This window comes from Aulostomus chinensis, chromosome 2, assembly GCF_037954235.1.
Source record: "Aulostomus chinensis isolate RoL2024-O1b breed Wild chromosome 2, RoL_Achi_v1.0, whole genome shotgun sequence".
NCBI lineage: Eukaryota > Metazoa > Chordata > Actinopteri > Syngnathiformes > Aulostomidae > Aulostomus > Aulostomus chinensis.
This window is the reverse complement of record NC_141321.1, coordinates 21862217-21876426: the sequence shown is the minus strand read 5'-3', so window position 1 is coordinate 21876426 and position 14210 is coordinate 21862217. Positions and strand designations below refer to the sequence as shown.

Below are 14210 nucleotides of genomic sequence, written 5' to 3'. Positions count from 1 at the left end.
TGTGGAAATTCCTGTGTTTTAGGCCTGCCAGTTTGAATTATGTAGTTCACAAGTTACAAAACAAATTAGAGCTGTTAAGTTAATAAAATAACAACTATCAGCAAAAAAAAAAAAAAAAAAATCACTAGCATGTCAGTTTTTCGATGAAATTAAGAGGCCTTCTGTTTCAATATACAAACAGGTACAGGCAGAAACAGCTTCACAGGGCCTTTTTGACTTCACTCCAAAATCAGTTACCATGGTAACCGCGAACTATTTTGATAACTATTAACTACTGACTACATTTTGACTGTTACTGTTATGAGGACTGAGGCGAGGCCCCTGCCAAATCTTCTATCAAACACTAAACGCATTTTTGTTTACTACACTTTCTGGAGTTTGTGTTCCACCCCAGTATATGCTAGATCGAAAACTACTATAGAAATCTATTTTGACTGTAATTGTAAAACATGTCTGCACAGTCTCTCCTGCATCCATTTTCAAGCCAGCGGACGGAGACAAAAGATCACAAGATTCACTGAGCAGGACTGGTTGGAAGGAAAAAAACAACTTGTGATCAAATCTGCTGATATATGATAACAGCAATTCAAAAGCAGCAGGAAGACAGCTTCTCTAATGACTGACATGCTTGTGAGTTTCATTTTTAGCGTGAAGATAGATATGGTGTACAGAGTACTCACATTAACTCAAGTCAAATTAATTTTATTTGTATAGCGCCAAATCACAACAAAAGCTATCTCATGACATTTTACAGGTAGAGCAGGTCCAGCACCACACTCCTTCAATGAATTTACACCCAACAATTCTCCATCAGCAAGCACATCCTGCAACAGCGGCGACGAAAACCTTCCTTTTAACAGGCAGGAACGTCGGGCAGATCCAGGCTCAATGGGGACGGCCTTCTGCTTTGACCCGTTGGGGGGAAAGAGTTACTGACTCATGTTATTTACTTTACTCCAGCAGGACTGGGGCTTGAGTTTGACATGTGATTATTGGAACATACTGTGTGTTTTTTATACACATTAAATTCTTGGAGGGTTTCTGGACCATACTTGTCTATGTTTTGCCACACATTTGCAAAAAGTAAATATACTGTATCCGACTCCATGCTGATAAGAGCATGAAGCACTTGACAAACATCCCTTTAAGGTATATTTTGAACAGATGATACAATTATGTTTAATATGCATTTAATCTTCATTAACTATGGGCAATCATGCTTGTAACGCAAATGTTTTCATTATTTTAAAGCGACTAAACAATTATTTACTATATCCAAGTTTGTATGATTACTACAGCGTACTCCTCAAAACAGCAAAAAGTCAAATCAATCACTTAACACATCAGAAAACGTTTCATGTCGTATTTCAAGTGCCTACCTGGGCGGCTGAAGCGAGGCCAGCTGTCTTTGGGGGTAGTCATCCATGTGCTACGATGGAACTGTCTATTTCTTTGCCGTGGTCTGTAAAAGAAGACAAAAAATGATCACAAGAATATATTACATGCAGCAAAAGTGAAAACATCAAATCAAACAAGTTCCCACTTTTTCCATTTTCTATTTACCTTTGATCACCCAACACAGCCCGAGCACCAAAATATCTCTTCAGCTCAGTCTCTGGGTTGAGATTCCTGGAGTAGACGCAGAAAATGGCATGAAAATCTTGACAGTATAAGTAGTTAAACATAATAAGTATATAGCATATAACTTATTCAAAGAGACTGATATGATATTCCACCTTGTTGGCTGCAGACTCTCACAAATGCTAATAATATATTTTACTGATTTTCTGGGACACACGATGTTGACCTACTCTCTGGTGACAACACTTGACAGTTCAGTTTACCGTTGCCTACTGTAATGTGTCAAATGTAATCCATGCGATTGTCTGACTGTCTCTTCTGGAAGTGAAGAAAAATGGTTTCATCACTGAAAATAGGACATTGCATGTATATCCACATGAATACATTAATTTCCATTGATAGCTGATGGAAACAGTGTCACTAACTCAGTGTTTACCCGTTACTATCCCCACCCTCGTGTGACTCAAGCGCCACCATATGATGGCAACAGGGAATCGCAGATGTGCACATATGAGATGATTAGTGAACAACATACTGGTTAAAGAGCTAGCCAAAACATATACAGTATATGTGCTTTCCAATGTAAAACTAATATATTGGAATTACACAGTGCACAAGTTAGCAGAGTGTTGTCCTGTTGAGTACATTTTAAAAGTAAAAACACAGGTACTCAGCTTAAGAACAATTCAAAACAGGAGCAGTGTGGAAATGTAGGGAGGCACGAACTGGAATTTGAGAGCTCACTCTATGGTGCCATCAACAACCAACAAGAGAAATCCAGTTCCAATTTTAAAATAAGATGCAGAGTCTCACACATCATTACATCGTTTGATGTAAATTCAGACTGACACAAAAATCATTAAGATTATCCTGAAAGTCATGTCTGGCACAATGGGCTGAACTAAACACATGGTTTACCTTTAGAAGAGTGGTGCTGAACGTCCTGAGTTAAATTTTTTCCATTTTAAATCAATTTTCTTACATGAATTCTTCTGCTTGTGCTCAGATATCTGGCATTTCCCTTAACCTCACGCAAGTATCTTCATGTCACAACAATGAGAAAATATGACTCACAAGGCGTTTTTTTTTATCTGATTAAGATTTCCACTTTTAAATAGTGACAGCAAATAATTTCATAAAACAAAACTTTTGGCACCACGGGGGGGGTGGGGGGGGGGTGTACCAATACTGCTTACAAGTACCCACATGCAAAAGCATTTTTTAAGCTAACCAGTCCAGCTAAGTTAGGCACCACAGTCATGTAGACAAGGACACATAATAAACATTAACGTTGAGATTATAAAATTAGAGATGAATGTCTCCTCACCTGTGCTCAACATGTAGGGCAGCCCTTCTGTCCAAGCCTGCACAGTCCTCATTTTTTAAACTCAGACCATTGGACTGCTCCAGGTTCTCCAGCAACAAGTCAATGTTTTCATCTGGTATTGCTTCCTGAAACCAGAGAAATCAGTTCACAAAAAAAGGGGTAATAAGTGAGATGATATTTCATGTTTACAGTAAATTTTTTTCTGTATCAGGTTCAGTTTCTTTCTAAAGATAACAAAAAAAACAGTATTTTTTTCTTAAACAACTTTTACAATCAGTTGTTATAAACAACAACAATAATAGTAATAATATGTATTTATGAAGGTTTTAAAGCTGTATCATTACCTGTCCATTTTCTGATGCAAGTTTTGTCTTCTTTTTCTTCTTCTTTTTCTTAACTCCAGACAAAGACTGATAGAATTGAGGAAGAAGAAGAGGAGAAGAAATGAGGTGACAACAAACAAAATAGACAAACTATTATTTTAAGAAAAACTACCACAGACCAGGGACTTTCTCACTTTTCTGATCTTTACCTTTGAAGATAACTCTTCTCGCTTTTGACTGTCCTCAGCATCTCTTTGGGCATGGTGTCCTGTGTCAGTAGGTTTATTTCCGTCTGGTTTCTCAGAATCTTCCTCAGGTGAACTTTTATCTGCATCCTTTTCTGCATCACATATCTGGGAAGAATGGTAAAATTGCAAAGACAGCGTGTTGGTAAAAAAGATCAAAACTACGGCTCTGGATTGCAAAAATTTTGTTCAACATTCCTAAGCATCAATTTTAGCATAGAATGACCTTAAACTAATTTAGCATAACATAATTAGCGATAATTAGTTGTGTTTATTCTGTAGTTTCACCTTTACATTCCACTTTCCAACTGTTGTCACAATCTGTGTCTATATCACAATAGAGAGTTAAAAGGTCACTTCAAATATTCTCTGCAGCCAAAGCCTGACATTTTCATTTGTACCAATATCTTTGGTGTAATGACCCAATTCGAGTCACAATAATCTATTGTTTTTCAATTTGAACATTACAGCTTATTAGATATTATTTCTTTATACTTCTGGTGCTTAAGTATGTTTCCTTTTTAATTGTTTAATAATGTTTTTATAATATCTGTATTGACACAGCAGACACCAAACATGAGCTAACGCAGCAAGCTAACTAGCAAGGTTTATCCCACGTCTTAACGTTAGGTATAATTAACGTGTAGTAGCTGGACTCTAACGTCGTCCTACCAGTTCATATATGTTGCTGATGTTTTTCCGGTCTTTGTTTTTCTTTGCCTTTCGACTGCTTCCATTCCTGCTTGACGGTGGACTGACACCACCCGTGTCCAGCTGCTCTTCCTCACCCTCAGCCTGCTGCCCAGGGCTATCACCTAAAGTTAGGTCCCCGAAGTCCAAGGCCTCCTGACCTCGCTGTTTCCCTTTGAGCCTTCGCAGAGCCCGGGTAGACATTGTCCACTGCTCATATGGAAATGGGTTCTTCAATATTTGCAAATAAATTAGTTTCGGTTAGCTAACAATCTACTAAAGTGAGGCATAAGTGGCTTGCACTGCTGCTTCTTCTTCTTCTTCTTCTTCTTCGTCTTCTTTTTTTTTTTCTTCCTCTTCTTCTTCTTCAGGTTCAGGGTATCTGAGTGCTCTACTGCCCACCGCAGGATAGAGGGACGAATGCACCAAATACTACACTGCTTTTAATTGGACCAGCGTTGGAGTTTTGGTGTCACACAAGTCATGGGCCTTCAGGTTCATATTAACGGGATGAAAGTCAGCGCTGTTGCCTCACAGCAAGAATGTTCCGGGTTTGAGCCCTGGCTCAGGCACGAGATCTTTCTCTGCGGAGTCTGCATGTTCTCCCTGTTCCTGTGTGGGTTCTCTCTGGTACTCCAGCTTCCTCCCACAGTCCAAAGACATCAAGAGGGGACGAGGCTGATTGATACTCTAAATTGACTGTAGGTGTGACTGTGAGTGTGAATGGTTGTCTGTCTGTATGTGTTGGCCCCGTGATGGACTGGTGACCTGTCCAGGGTGAACCCCGCCTCTAACCCGAAGGCTGCTGGGATGGGCTCCAGCCCCCCCCCCCCCCCCCCGCGAACCCAGTGGAAGAAAATGGATGGAAGAATGGGTGAGAACTGTTATTATCCCGTCACTATGTAACTAGATGATTAAGAGATAAAATATAGCAAAAAATAATGAAGATGATAGATTAAAAAGTATGTTTTATGTATATTGTACACTAAATATATTAGATCTTCAAACAGATCCTTCTGCTTTTCTTGTGTTGCCTGATTGCCAAAGGTAATTTTCTTTTTGATGTAAATTTAGTGCACAATAGTATTCTATTATCCTAGCTATTCAAACAATAATTGCAAGAATAAAAGCTAACCATAAATGAATAACAAACTTGTTACCGGATAACAGTTGGCCCACAGCCAAAATAAATAGTAAAAGAGGAAATTCCTAAACTCTTATCAGAAAGACTAATCCTTTGTGCAGCTCTCTTGCGCTGCAGGAAGCTTTTTTTATTATTATTAATTTACATAAGTAAAAATGCCTGAAAAAACTGTGCACATGTACAATAACATTTATCAGGAGCCCAGCACCACAGAAAACACGACACTTACGTTAATTATTGGTTTGTTTCAAAAGTTTCTCCTTAAAAACTTAATGAGGAAGACACATTGTGTTTCAACACAGACTCCAGCTGCTTAAGAGTTCAGTTGTGACCCACCAAAAAAAATTCTTTTAAGATGAGAAAAGACTGTGTACACACCAATAAACAGAACTTGTCAGACAAGCAGCAGGATCAAAGCTGGCTGCATCAACTTGACATTTTTTTTCTCCAGCTAACTGTCAGCAGTGTGACAAAAACTTGTAGGATGAGAAATGCTTGAGATGACCAAGGGGGGAATTCTGATGTATTGAAAAACAGGATGATGGGGAGCGGCTCAAATAGCATCGGCAAAAAATTTCCAAAAGGAACTTGCAAAGAAAAAAAAAAAAAGAATGTGTGTTTTCATCATATTACTTAAAATCACCGCCTACGTAAAATACTCGCTTAAGTCATTCTTTCATGTTTTTCAGAAAACACAAAAACCTGGAGCCAAAACATCACGAGGAATTGATTTAAGCAAAAAGAAAATTTTGTCAAAAAATGACTTCGGCAATTGTTTTAAGAACGTGATGAAATGTCAATTGTGGGTGAAAGAATTAAGACGTATTTGAAAAAGCTTTTGCCTCAAATTTCACATTGACAGACCGGTAAAGCAATCTGAAGTGACAGACTTAAGATAGACAATGCTTTTATTTACTAGACAAATATACAAAAAATTGTCATAAATGCTTAACATCAGCTGAATATAGCAAATGATGAAGTCATTTTAATCCTACAACTGACTTGAACTGCATCATGTGCATTTGCAGAGTAAAAGAACACAGTGTGAGTAAATACAGCATAAAATATATCTGATATATTCTATGATTTATGCGTCTATATATAACAGAATGGTGCATGATAATTTGGGGCAGTTTTCTCTTCATCACAGTTGTAAACAAATTAACATCACCTGTAATCTTCTGATCTCAAACTTTCCGTCTCTGACTGCCTCTTAGAAGCTATAGCATCTTTCCACACATAAAATATAACATTACCTGTTCTCTTAGATACATTTTCCCCCCCAAAAAACTTCACTGAAGGTTGAGGTATGAACAACGTGGAGCAAAGCAGCTTCACTAAACTTCTTAAAAACCAGCATCACGACCAAAATCACAGAATCTGGTGTCTACCAGGGTAGGAGGGGTGTATGGGGCACCGGGCAGGTTACTTCTCATCAGTTACAGTGATGGGGTTGTCATAACCTGATCCCTCCAGGTCATCCACGTGCTTCTTGCGCATCTCTGCAGGAGGTCTCGGTGGAGGATTCTGAGGGGGATTCTTGATGCTCTCAACAGGCTTCCGGACCTCCTTCCGTGGTAGAATAGGCTCCCACTTTTCTCCCCGAATTGCTGCCTTAAGGACGAGGGTTACAGAGAAGTCAGCAATGAACTAAGAAAACTAAGATTTAAAAAAACAAAACAAAACAAAAAACTTTGATTGATTACATTTGTTTGTTCCTTTTTCTTTCTTAGAATCTGGGATTTCTATTGAATTATTGTTTCAGAGTAAAAGCAAATGTTTTTTTTTTTTAATGACAAATGTCTTTATGAATCTGCGATGATGCTGAGAGGTCCACAAAAACTAAAACTATTTAGAAAGTTTTTACAAAAAATGAATGACTGATCTAGTAATGCCGGAAGCTGAATAACTAAAATCGGTCCCCACATGAACAAAGAGCTGTTGAACACTCCAGTCACAACCCTGAGGTTTCATAACAGAGAAATGTCTCAACACTGGTACCAGTAAAAGAAACCTTCCCTTTTTTTTTAAAACCATTTCCTTGTTTCTGCCAACTGTGTACTTCCTGCCACAGTAAACTACTTGAACAATATTTAACCACCTTATCAGGAGAGTTAAAAGGCACCAACTTACTGCCAGGTAGATGAGGCTGGCAATACCGAGGCAGACACATCCGAGGACGGTAGCCAGCATAAATCCCCCAGGAACACAGATTCTACAGGGGGAAAAAGAAAAGGAAGTGATTCGTATTTCTTTTGGCTCAAACTGACTGAAGGAGAGGAATGTTGTCAAGCAAGAGAGTGTCTGACATTACAAACTCACGCAGCATGTATAAAAGCTCTGACATAGTAGTTCCTGGTCAAGGGCCCAAAGGCTTTGACGCACACAGTGAAGCAGTACTGGCCCCTGAAGGGAAACAAGAGCATCAGTCAATCACTTTCTGTCTTCACTAAGACAAAACTGGTCATCGCATAAATACCAGAATGAAATAACATCACTTACGATCTCTCCACACCGGTTCCCTTCGCCCTCCTACCTCGAGGGTACTCAAGCAGACACACAAACACCCCAGCTGCACTGTTAATTCTGTCAAGGCTCGATCAGAGTTGTTCAAAGTTTTGCTCATAAGTGTAACAAGTTTCACGGGACAATGAATGTCTATGTGTCACTTTAGCAGGTAAACAAAGTGGGTGGTTCTGAGATGAGGTGGAAAACGTACAGAATTTGCAAAGAAGGTGAGGTTTCTTCTACATTTCTTCTAGTATCACGGCAGTAGCAAATCAAAATTACATGAAGAAGAAGACACATTTGAGACTTTTCATATGATGAGGTGTGAGGCAAAATCTAAAATCTACAGACTAAACGCATTACGTCTCTCTTTCTCTGGTAGCAAACCTTTTTAGAGGAAACCTTATTGTGGTTAAAGGATACACTGCATAAGCAGCAAACTCCCAGCCTCTGAACTGTCCAGCCACCCCCACTATGCCTCCAGTGAGAAGAACTAAAAGAAGGAAGAAAAAACACAGATCACACTTTTTTTTAGAACTACACAGATGAGAGAAACAAATGCAAACTTTCACTTCCTGTTAAGACAAACACAGACGCTCCCTCCATTTCAATGATCTATTTTTTAAAAAGCAATGCTAAGAGACTTTAAAAAAAAAAGCTTTAAAAAACGTCCATTTGAAATGTTTACTCATGTTTTTTAAATCAATATTCAGGTGAAATAAAAGCTTCTTTTTTTTGTATATTTGTGAAATAAAAACAAATTTTTGTATACTGACTGAGTCCAGCAGCCAGAGCCTGCTCATTAGCCCACATCGCCCACTCTATCCTCCCCATGGTCTTCTCCTCTGCAGCCCCTCGGTGAACGACAGCGACTCTTGACTGACGCGCTGAGATTGCGACTGTGAGGAAGAGGACGCATTTATTTGTGAGCCGTGAGGCGTGTAGATGTTGTTGGGGGAAGAGGGAGGCCAGCCCTACCTGGGCAAGTCCCCACATCCAGTCGTCACTTCCGTGGAGAAAGTGAGAGGAGGGGCGACACGTACCGACTGAAACTCACCGAGCATGTTGGTGTTTAAGGTGTCATTAGTCCACATACGAATGGATTCTTATAACCTGAATCTTTGCTGCTAATCTCCTCCACTACGTCTTTCTTGTGACCCTTTTGTGTTTTATAAATTACAGGTGTTCTAAGGCACCAACGTTAGAAATTAAAAACCTGCCTATAAGGAAATAAACTTCCTTTAAAGAGGAAATAATGATAATGACAGCCTTGTAGCCCCGGGCTAAATTTGAATTATCCACCCCTGTCACTCAACACATCAGAGGCATCGGGCCTTTGGGTGACATAACACAGTTTCCCAACACAACTTTTAAAAGAATTCTCTGAGCTGTAGGTACAAGTGATGAAATTCGTTTGTATAAGAGTGAAGTTATTCTTTTTTTGTCTCTTTTCAGTGTTGCACTTTGTAGACTGTCCCTGCATTTTAACAGTTTATCAGCGTTTAGTCCTGCTATTCCAGCGGCATATTTCCTGGTTTACAGTCTTTCGATTGTGCCCCTTCCCTTTCTTCCGTGTTTGCTGAAGTTTATAGTGTATTTTCATGAATTATACAGCCGTCTCAATACAACTGGTGGGTGCAATTTCAGTGATAACTTTCTGTCACAAAGTGCTAAATTTTATACAATTTTATAGTCTGAAGGAGAGGGTGTTGTGTTATAAGTTATGTTGGTCAAATTCAGTATATCTATTTTAACAAAATTATTTGCACATAGAATATGTCCAATATCTTTCAAAATAGAAATTCATTGTAATAGAATTTGTCACCTTTAAGTGATCTAATCTTTACAATTCAATTGTTGTTTTTGAAAGGTTCCTAAAAAATTAACACACCTACATATCAGGATGGACATCACACCAGAACATAGACATCTCATTATACAATAATTATGAAATTCATCACCCTTAAATACAAGTACACAAACATTGACATGAAGGTTTTTTCAAATGTCTCTAACTTGGGTTTGAGAAAACAGGAAAGCCTGTTTTCTCAAAAACCAAAGAAGGAAAATCTCTACGTTGGCAATTTTTTTTCCTAAAATATGGAGTCATAAAGACATATCAAAAATCAACTATGAAAATAAACTTTAATAGGTTAAGAAGATGAAACAATTTTGAATCTGGCTTCACCCATATTTCCAGATATCTGCCTATATATCACCACATATCCAATGAGATAAAACCTCATTTACACATTTAAAACAACTTTTCAGAAAATTCATATTGATGTAGTGAATCGTCATGGTTTCATGGGGAGATCTGTAACCGACTCTGTTCATCAGGATCTCAAGCACATAAACGAGTTACCAGTTTCCTGATGGTTTGAAACGGCCTTCACTGGCACTGCACTGCTTGCACAACCGTTTCTGTGCCTACATATCACATGAACTGTGACTCACCATTTAATCAGGACACAATAACAGTTACCAAAATATAGTTTATTAAATTCTACAGTATAAACCTGATATTAAGTCTGTATCATTTCCTTGGAAATCAAATTTTAATGAGATAAAAATTAAAAGTGACCACCAAAGCCACCATTACTGGTCAGTTAGTTATTACACCCTCATTACACACCGACAGAAGCACAAGCTTTCACTCAAATACAGAGTGGTGAACACATTTTGTGGTTCAAAATCTTGCTCAAGGGCACAGTGGCAGCAGCCTGTAGATACCAGCTGCCCTTAGAGGAATCAATTACTCTTTAAGAATATTTACCAGTAGGTACTAAATAGAAAGAGTCCCAGTGCACTGAGATCCACATGTCTGAACTTCATCACAGCTCCTTTGTCCCTTTAGGAAGGCGTGACATCAAACAGTGTTTTTTGGCCACCCGTCAGATCCAAGCAGATGTTGTGTAGGATCCTTCACAACACAAGGACCTGGTCCAGCCTTAACAAAATGAAAAAAATAAAAAAGATCAAGTAAGTAAGCATGATCCATGGATAGACCACGCTTTGATGTCATGTCTACGCAGCATGTCAATGGCATATGCCGTGACAAATATAATATTCTGAAATGTAAATGAATCAAAAGCAGCGTTTAGAGAACATGAGCTGGATCAGCTCTCTAGCGCTACATCAGCAGAGCGGAGGAAGAACTATAATTCACAATATCTGTTAAAATATTCAAGTGAAGTAGTGAACTGTTGAGTAGAAAGGGAGCCATTACTTGGTGCACCATACATTTTGACACTGGGCAGCCTTCAGATGGACACATCAAACAAAACACAAACAGAGATATTAAATGTCTCACAGATAATCTATATCAGAGGGTTTGCCTACCTTTGTACTAATAATGTAGCTAATTCCTTTTGCTATGGGCTCCAAACCAATAGCCTGCTTCAACTCCTCACAGAGGGCTACCTGGTTCACTGGGAGCCCCTTTATAAACCTGCAGAGAAGCACAGAGCAGTCACTGCCACTTCCAAGGGACTGAAAGCCAGCATACATAAATACACATGAGAATACACATGTCTGATATATATCTATATATATCTATCTATCTATCTATATATCTATCTATATCTATATATATATATCTATCTATCTATCTATCTATCTATCTATCTATCTATCTATCTATCTATATATCTCTATATATATATATATATAAAATAAATAAACACTCACTGTCCTCCATTGATTTCTGGAGGGAAGAAATGCCGGACCACTTGTACAAACTCAGGAATGTGCTGCTGGAGAGTGAAAATAACAGCATTGGGTCCTGCATCAAACGTGTACGCCACCTACAGGGAAACAGAGACTGTATAACATATTTTCATACAATTGAATGTTCCTTACATTTAAGATAAACAGGTTCTCAGAATGCTCAGCTCTTGGCATCCAGGTGAATCTCAGTATATAGTGTTTGTATCAGTGACAACATTCTCACGCTGCTGGGAGGTTGAACACTGAGCATGCACACCTGTAGACTAACGCCAGCTGAGCCACCTACTTCTGCTTCAGCTACACTGAATGTGGATAAATAACCTAATCATGTAATTGTCTATTCTTTCCAAATATTAACGGACCAAAATTCGAATCAATTCACAGGGGTGACACACAAAAATCTTTTGCAGACTTTGACAGCCACCACAGTAAAAACAGGGTAGACTTCAGCAGAGGCTGAGGTAACATTCTTTCGAATCATTCTTTAATCTTTGTCAGGAAGTGTCGCTCTCACCCTTGTCTCTCCATAGTGCTTGTTATACCGATGCACCACGTTGATAACCTGATGAGACACACTGTTGAGGTAGAAGATAGGAGGGTACGTGTCAAGGCAGGTGGCATGAAACTGGTTGCTGTCCCTCATGGTGAGATCAGCAAATGCAGAAAAGTCTTTTCTGTGCACTGCTTCGATCATCTCTACCATGCGGCCCGGGACGACAGACTCAGCCCGATGCTGCGCACAAAGAACAACAGAGAGAACATTTCTCGGATCATTTACTCCCAATGAGTAGTCATGAGTTAATTTCCAATTTCTCTTCTTTGAAGAGAATTGACAGAAATCTTAGAACATTGAATCAAGCATGTTTGAGATTGAATTAAGTACCTTGAGGAGACAGCTGGTTTGCACACTAGTCTGCATCCCAGAGGTGCTGCCGACGGGCTTGCGCTCAGCACTGGCCTGTAACAGAAACAAATTGTATGTGATGTTTTAACCAGTATAAATTCTACAGCTTCTTCCTTAGCCATAAATTCAATCGTTCAGCAGTCAAGCAGCACTCAGTCACCCTTCAGGAGGCACAGTTTGAAAACAGACTGAATTAAAGATACAAAATCTTACCAAACAAAAGTTTGCACTCCATGCTGCTTTCTACTTTACTGTTTGTTTACCTAATCTTCAAGTGCATTTGTGATGTGACAACAACAGTTACATGTTTAATTGCAGGGGGAAAGAAATCAGTTGGCTTTTTTTGTGGGTTTAAAAAACCTTGTGTTCAAAGGATGTGCAGTAGGAAAATGATATCATACAGACTTACCACCAGTACAAGTATTCTGAGCTCAGGCCAATGAGTCTCTGGTTCCACCTGCTGGGCTAAACTGTCCTTGCCATCACTTTGGTGTCCCATGAGCCACTGGACAAATCCCCCATACATACTCCGACATGCGCTGCCTGAGCCTTGACGAGCGATCCCAGACAATTCCCCTTCAACACCAAATACTCGAGCCAGCGTGTAAACTGCAAGACAGTGACAAAAGCTTTGTAATAGCAGGGAAGACTGGGATAAAATGGATTTAGTATCATATGAATCCAAATGTCACGAGTCACATGTTAACCATGAACAACCCCACTCACCTAGGCAGGCGAATCCAGCTGCAGAGGAGGCCAGTCCAGCGGCCGTAGGGAAGTTGTTAACAGAACAGATGTGGACTTTGTGAGACAAACCAGAAGAATCCACCTCAGAATCATCGTCACTGCGTCTCTTCCTTGCAAGACGTCGAACTAGATACAGGAGACAGGGACATAAGTGAGACATCTTTCTCTTAACACTTACAGTTTGATGTCTTCTCTTTAGTTATTATGAGCAAAAAGGAAACAGAACACATTTACTCTCTCTCAGACAAGACTGTAGTCTGGGATGACTGATATTCTCCTCCTTCCCGTTGAGCCATATTCGATCTTCCTGAAAGGATCTACTGGTCGCCACCGTTGTCGTGGTTTTCAGCTGCACAAGAGAATGACAGCCATATAGCGCAGTGAAAAAGAGTAGTTTGCCTGCCCTGTAGAAGCTAAGTTGCCTCACAATCACTAAAAGTTAGACCAGAACTGAATAGACTCCAGAGTTGTTGGTACCTGATCTTGATGAAGTGTGACACTCAAAGAGGAATTAATGGGAAGTATTAGTTCCTCATTTCTCTTTCCCCCTGATAAAAAGATGCAACAAAATTAAACTTGACAGTGAAGCAACTTCATAAAGGCCAGTATGTAGTGAGAAACTACAACCTTACACAAGTCGTCTTATGATATAAAATTGGAGTCAAATTCATCTTACCAACGATCTGATACAATCTAGTCAACTGGATTACAAATAATTCAAGGTAATACTTACAGTACTTGATGACGGCTATATTCACTGGAGCGGTACATGTTACCACTTGCATCTTGTCCATTATATCTTGAGGTATAGCTTTCGATGTATATAAGACGATATTGTCATGAACAAACTAGGAACTCCGCTGAATTCTCTCTAAAAATACACAATATCCCTCTCATGTTTGGCTCGTACGGTGGCCTGGACATCCAAACCCCACTACGCATTTAATTCTCCCATTGGCTGGCGGTGAACATGTGACAAATCTCCCAACCAATCAGGGCCTCTTCTTTGACA

The 14210-nt window shown here is 39.3% G+C and overlaps 3 protein-coding genes across 3 annotated transcripts in view; all 3 read right to left on the bottom strand.

The window, feature by feature from the left end:
* The window catches only part of tcf25 (TCF25 ribosome quality control complex subunit), a 19841-nt gene extending 15303 nt beyond the window's left edge, over nt 1–4538 (bottom strand). The window contains exons 1-6 of the mRNA XM_086184778.1: nt 4149–4538; nt 3441–3584; nt 3253–3318; nt 2909–3033; nt 1564–1629; nt 1380–1462 (exon numbers count right to left, since the gene is read on the bottom strand). Of these exons, the coding sequence (XP_086040904.1) occupies nt 1380–1462; nt 1564–1629; nt 2909–3033; nt 3253–3318; nt 3441–3584; nt 4149–4370 (706 nt within the window). The 5' untranslated portion in view covers nt 4371–4538. The remainder of the gene's footprint in view (nt 1–1379; nt 1463–1563; nt 1630–2908; nt 3034–3252; nt 3319–3440; nt 3585–4148) is intronic.
* Nucleotides 4539–6200: 1662 nt separating this feature from the next.
* cyba (cytochrome b-245, alpha polypeptide) lies at nt 6201–8772 on the bottom strand. Its single transcript, XM_086184857.1, has 6 exons — nt 8595–8772; nt 8242–8311; nt 7813–7887; nt 7633–7716; nt 7444–7525; nt 6201–6924 (listed from the first exon to the last, which is right to left on the bottom strand). Exons 1-6 carry the CDS (start codon nt 8650–8652, stop codon nt 6736–6738), a joined length of 558 nt encoding a protein of 185 aa, XP_086040983.1. The 5' UTR covers nt 8653–8772; the 3' UTR covers nt 6201–6735.
* Nucleotides 8773–9883: 1111 nt separating this feature from the next.
* mvda (mevalonate (diphospho) decarboxylase a) lies at nt 9884–14001 on the bottom strand. The gene is made up of 10 exons (XM_086184889.1): nt 13932–14001; nt 13676–13746; nt 13433–13547; nt 13178–13324; nt 12861–13060; nt 12431–12505; nt 12062–12280; nt 11509–11624; nt 11161–11269; nt 9884–10768 (listed from the first exon to the last, which is right to left on the bottom strand). The coding sequence occupies exons 1-10, from the start codon at nt 13990–13992 to the stop codon at nt 10688–10690; spliced, it is 1194 nt and encodes a 397-aa protein (XP_086041015.1). The 5' UTR covers nt 13993–14001; the 3' UTR covers nt 9884–10687.
* Between the last annotated feature and the right edge of the window lie 209 nt (nt 14002–14210).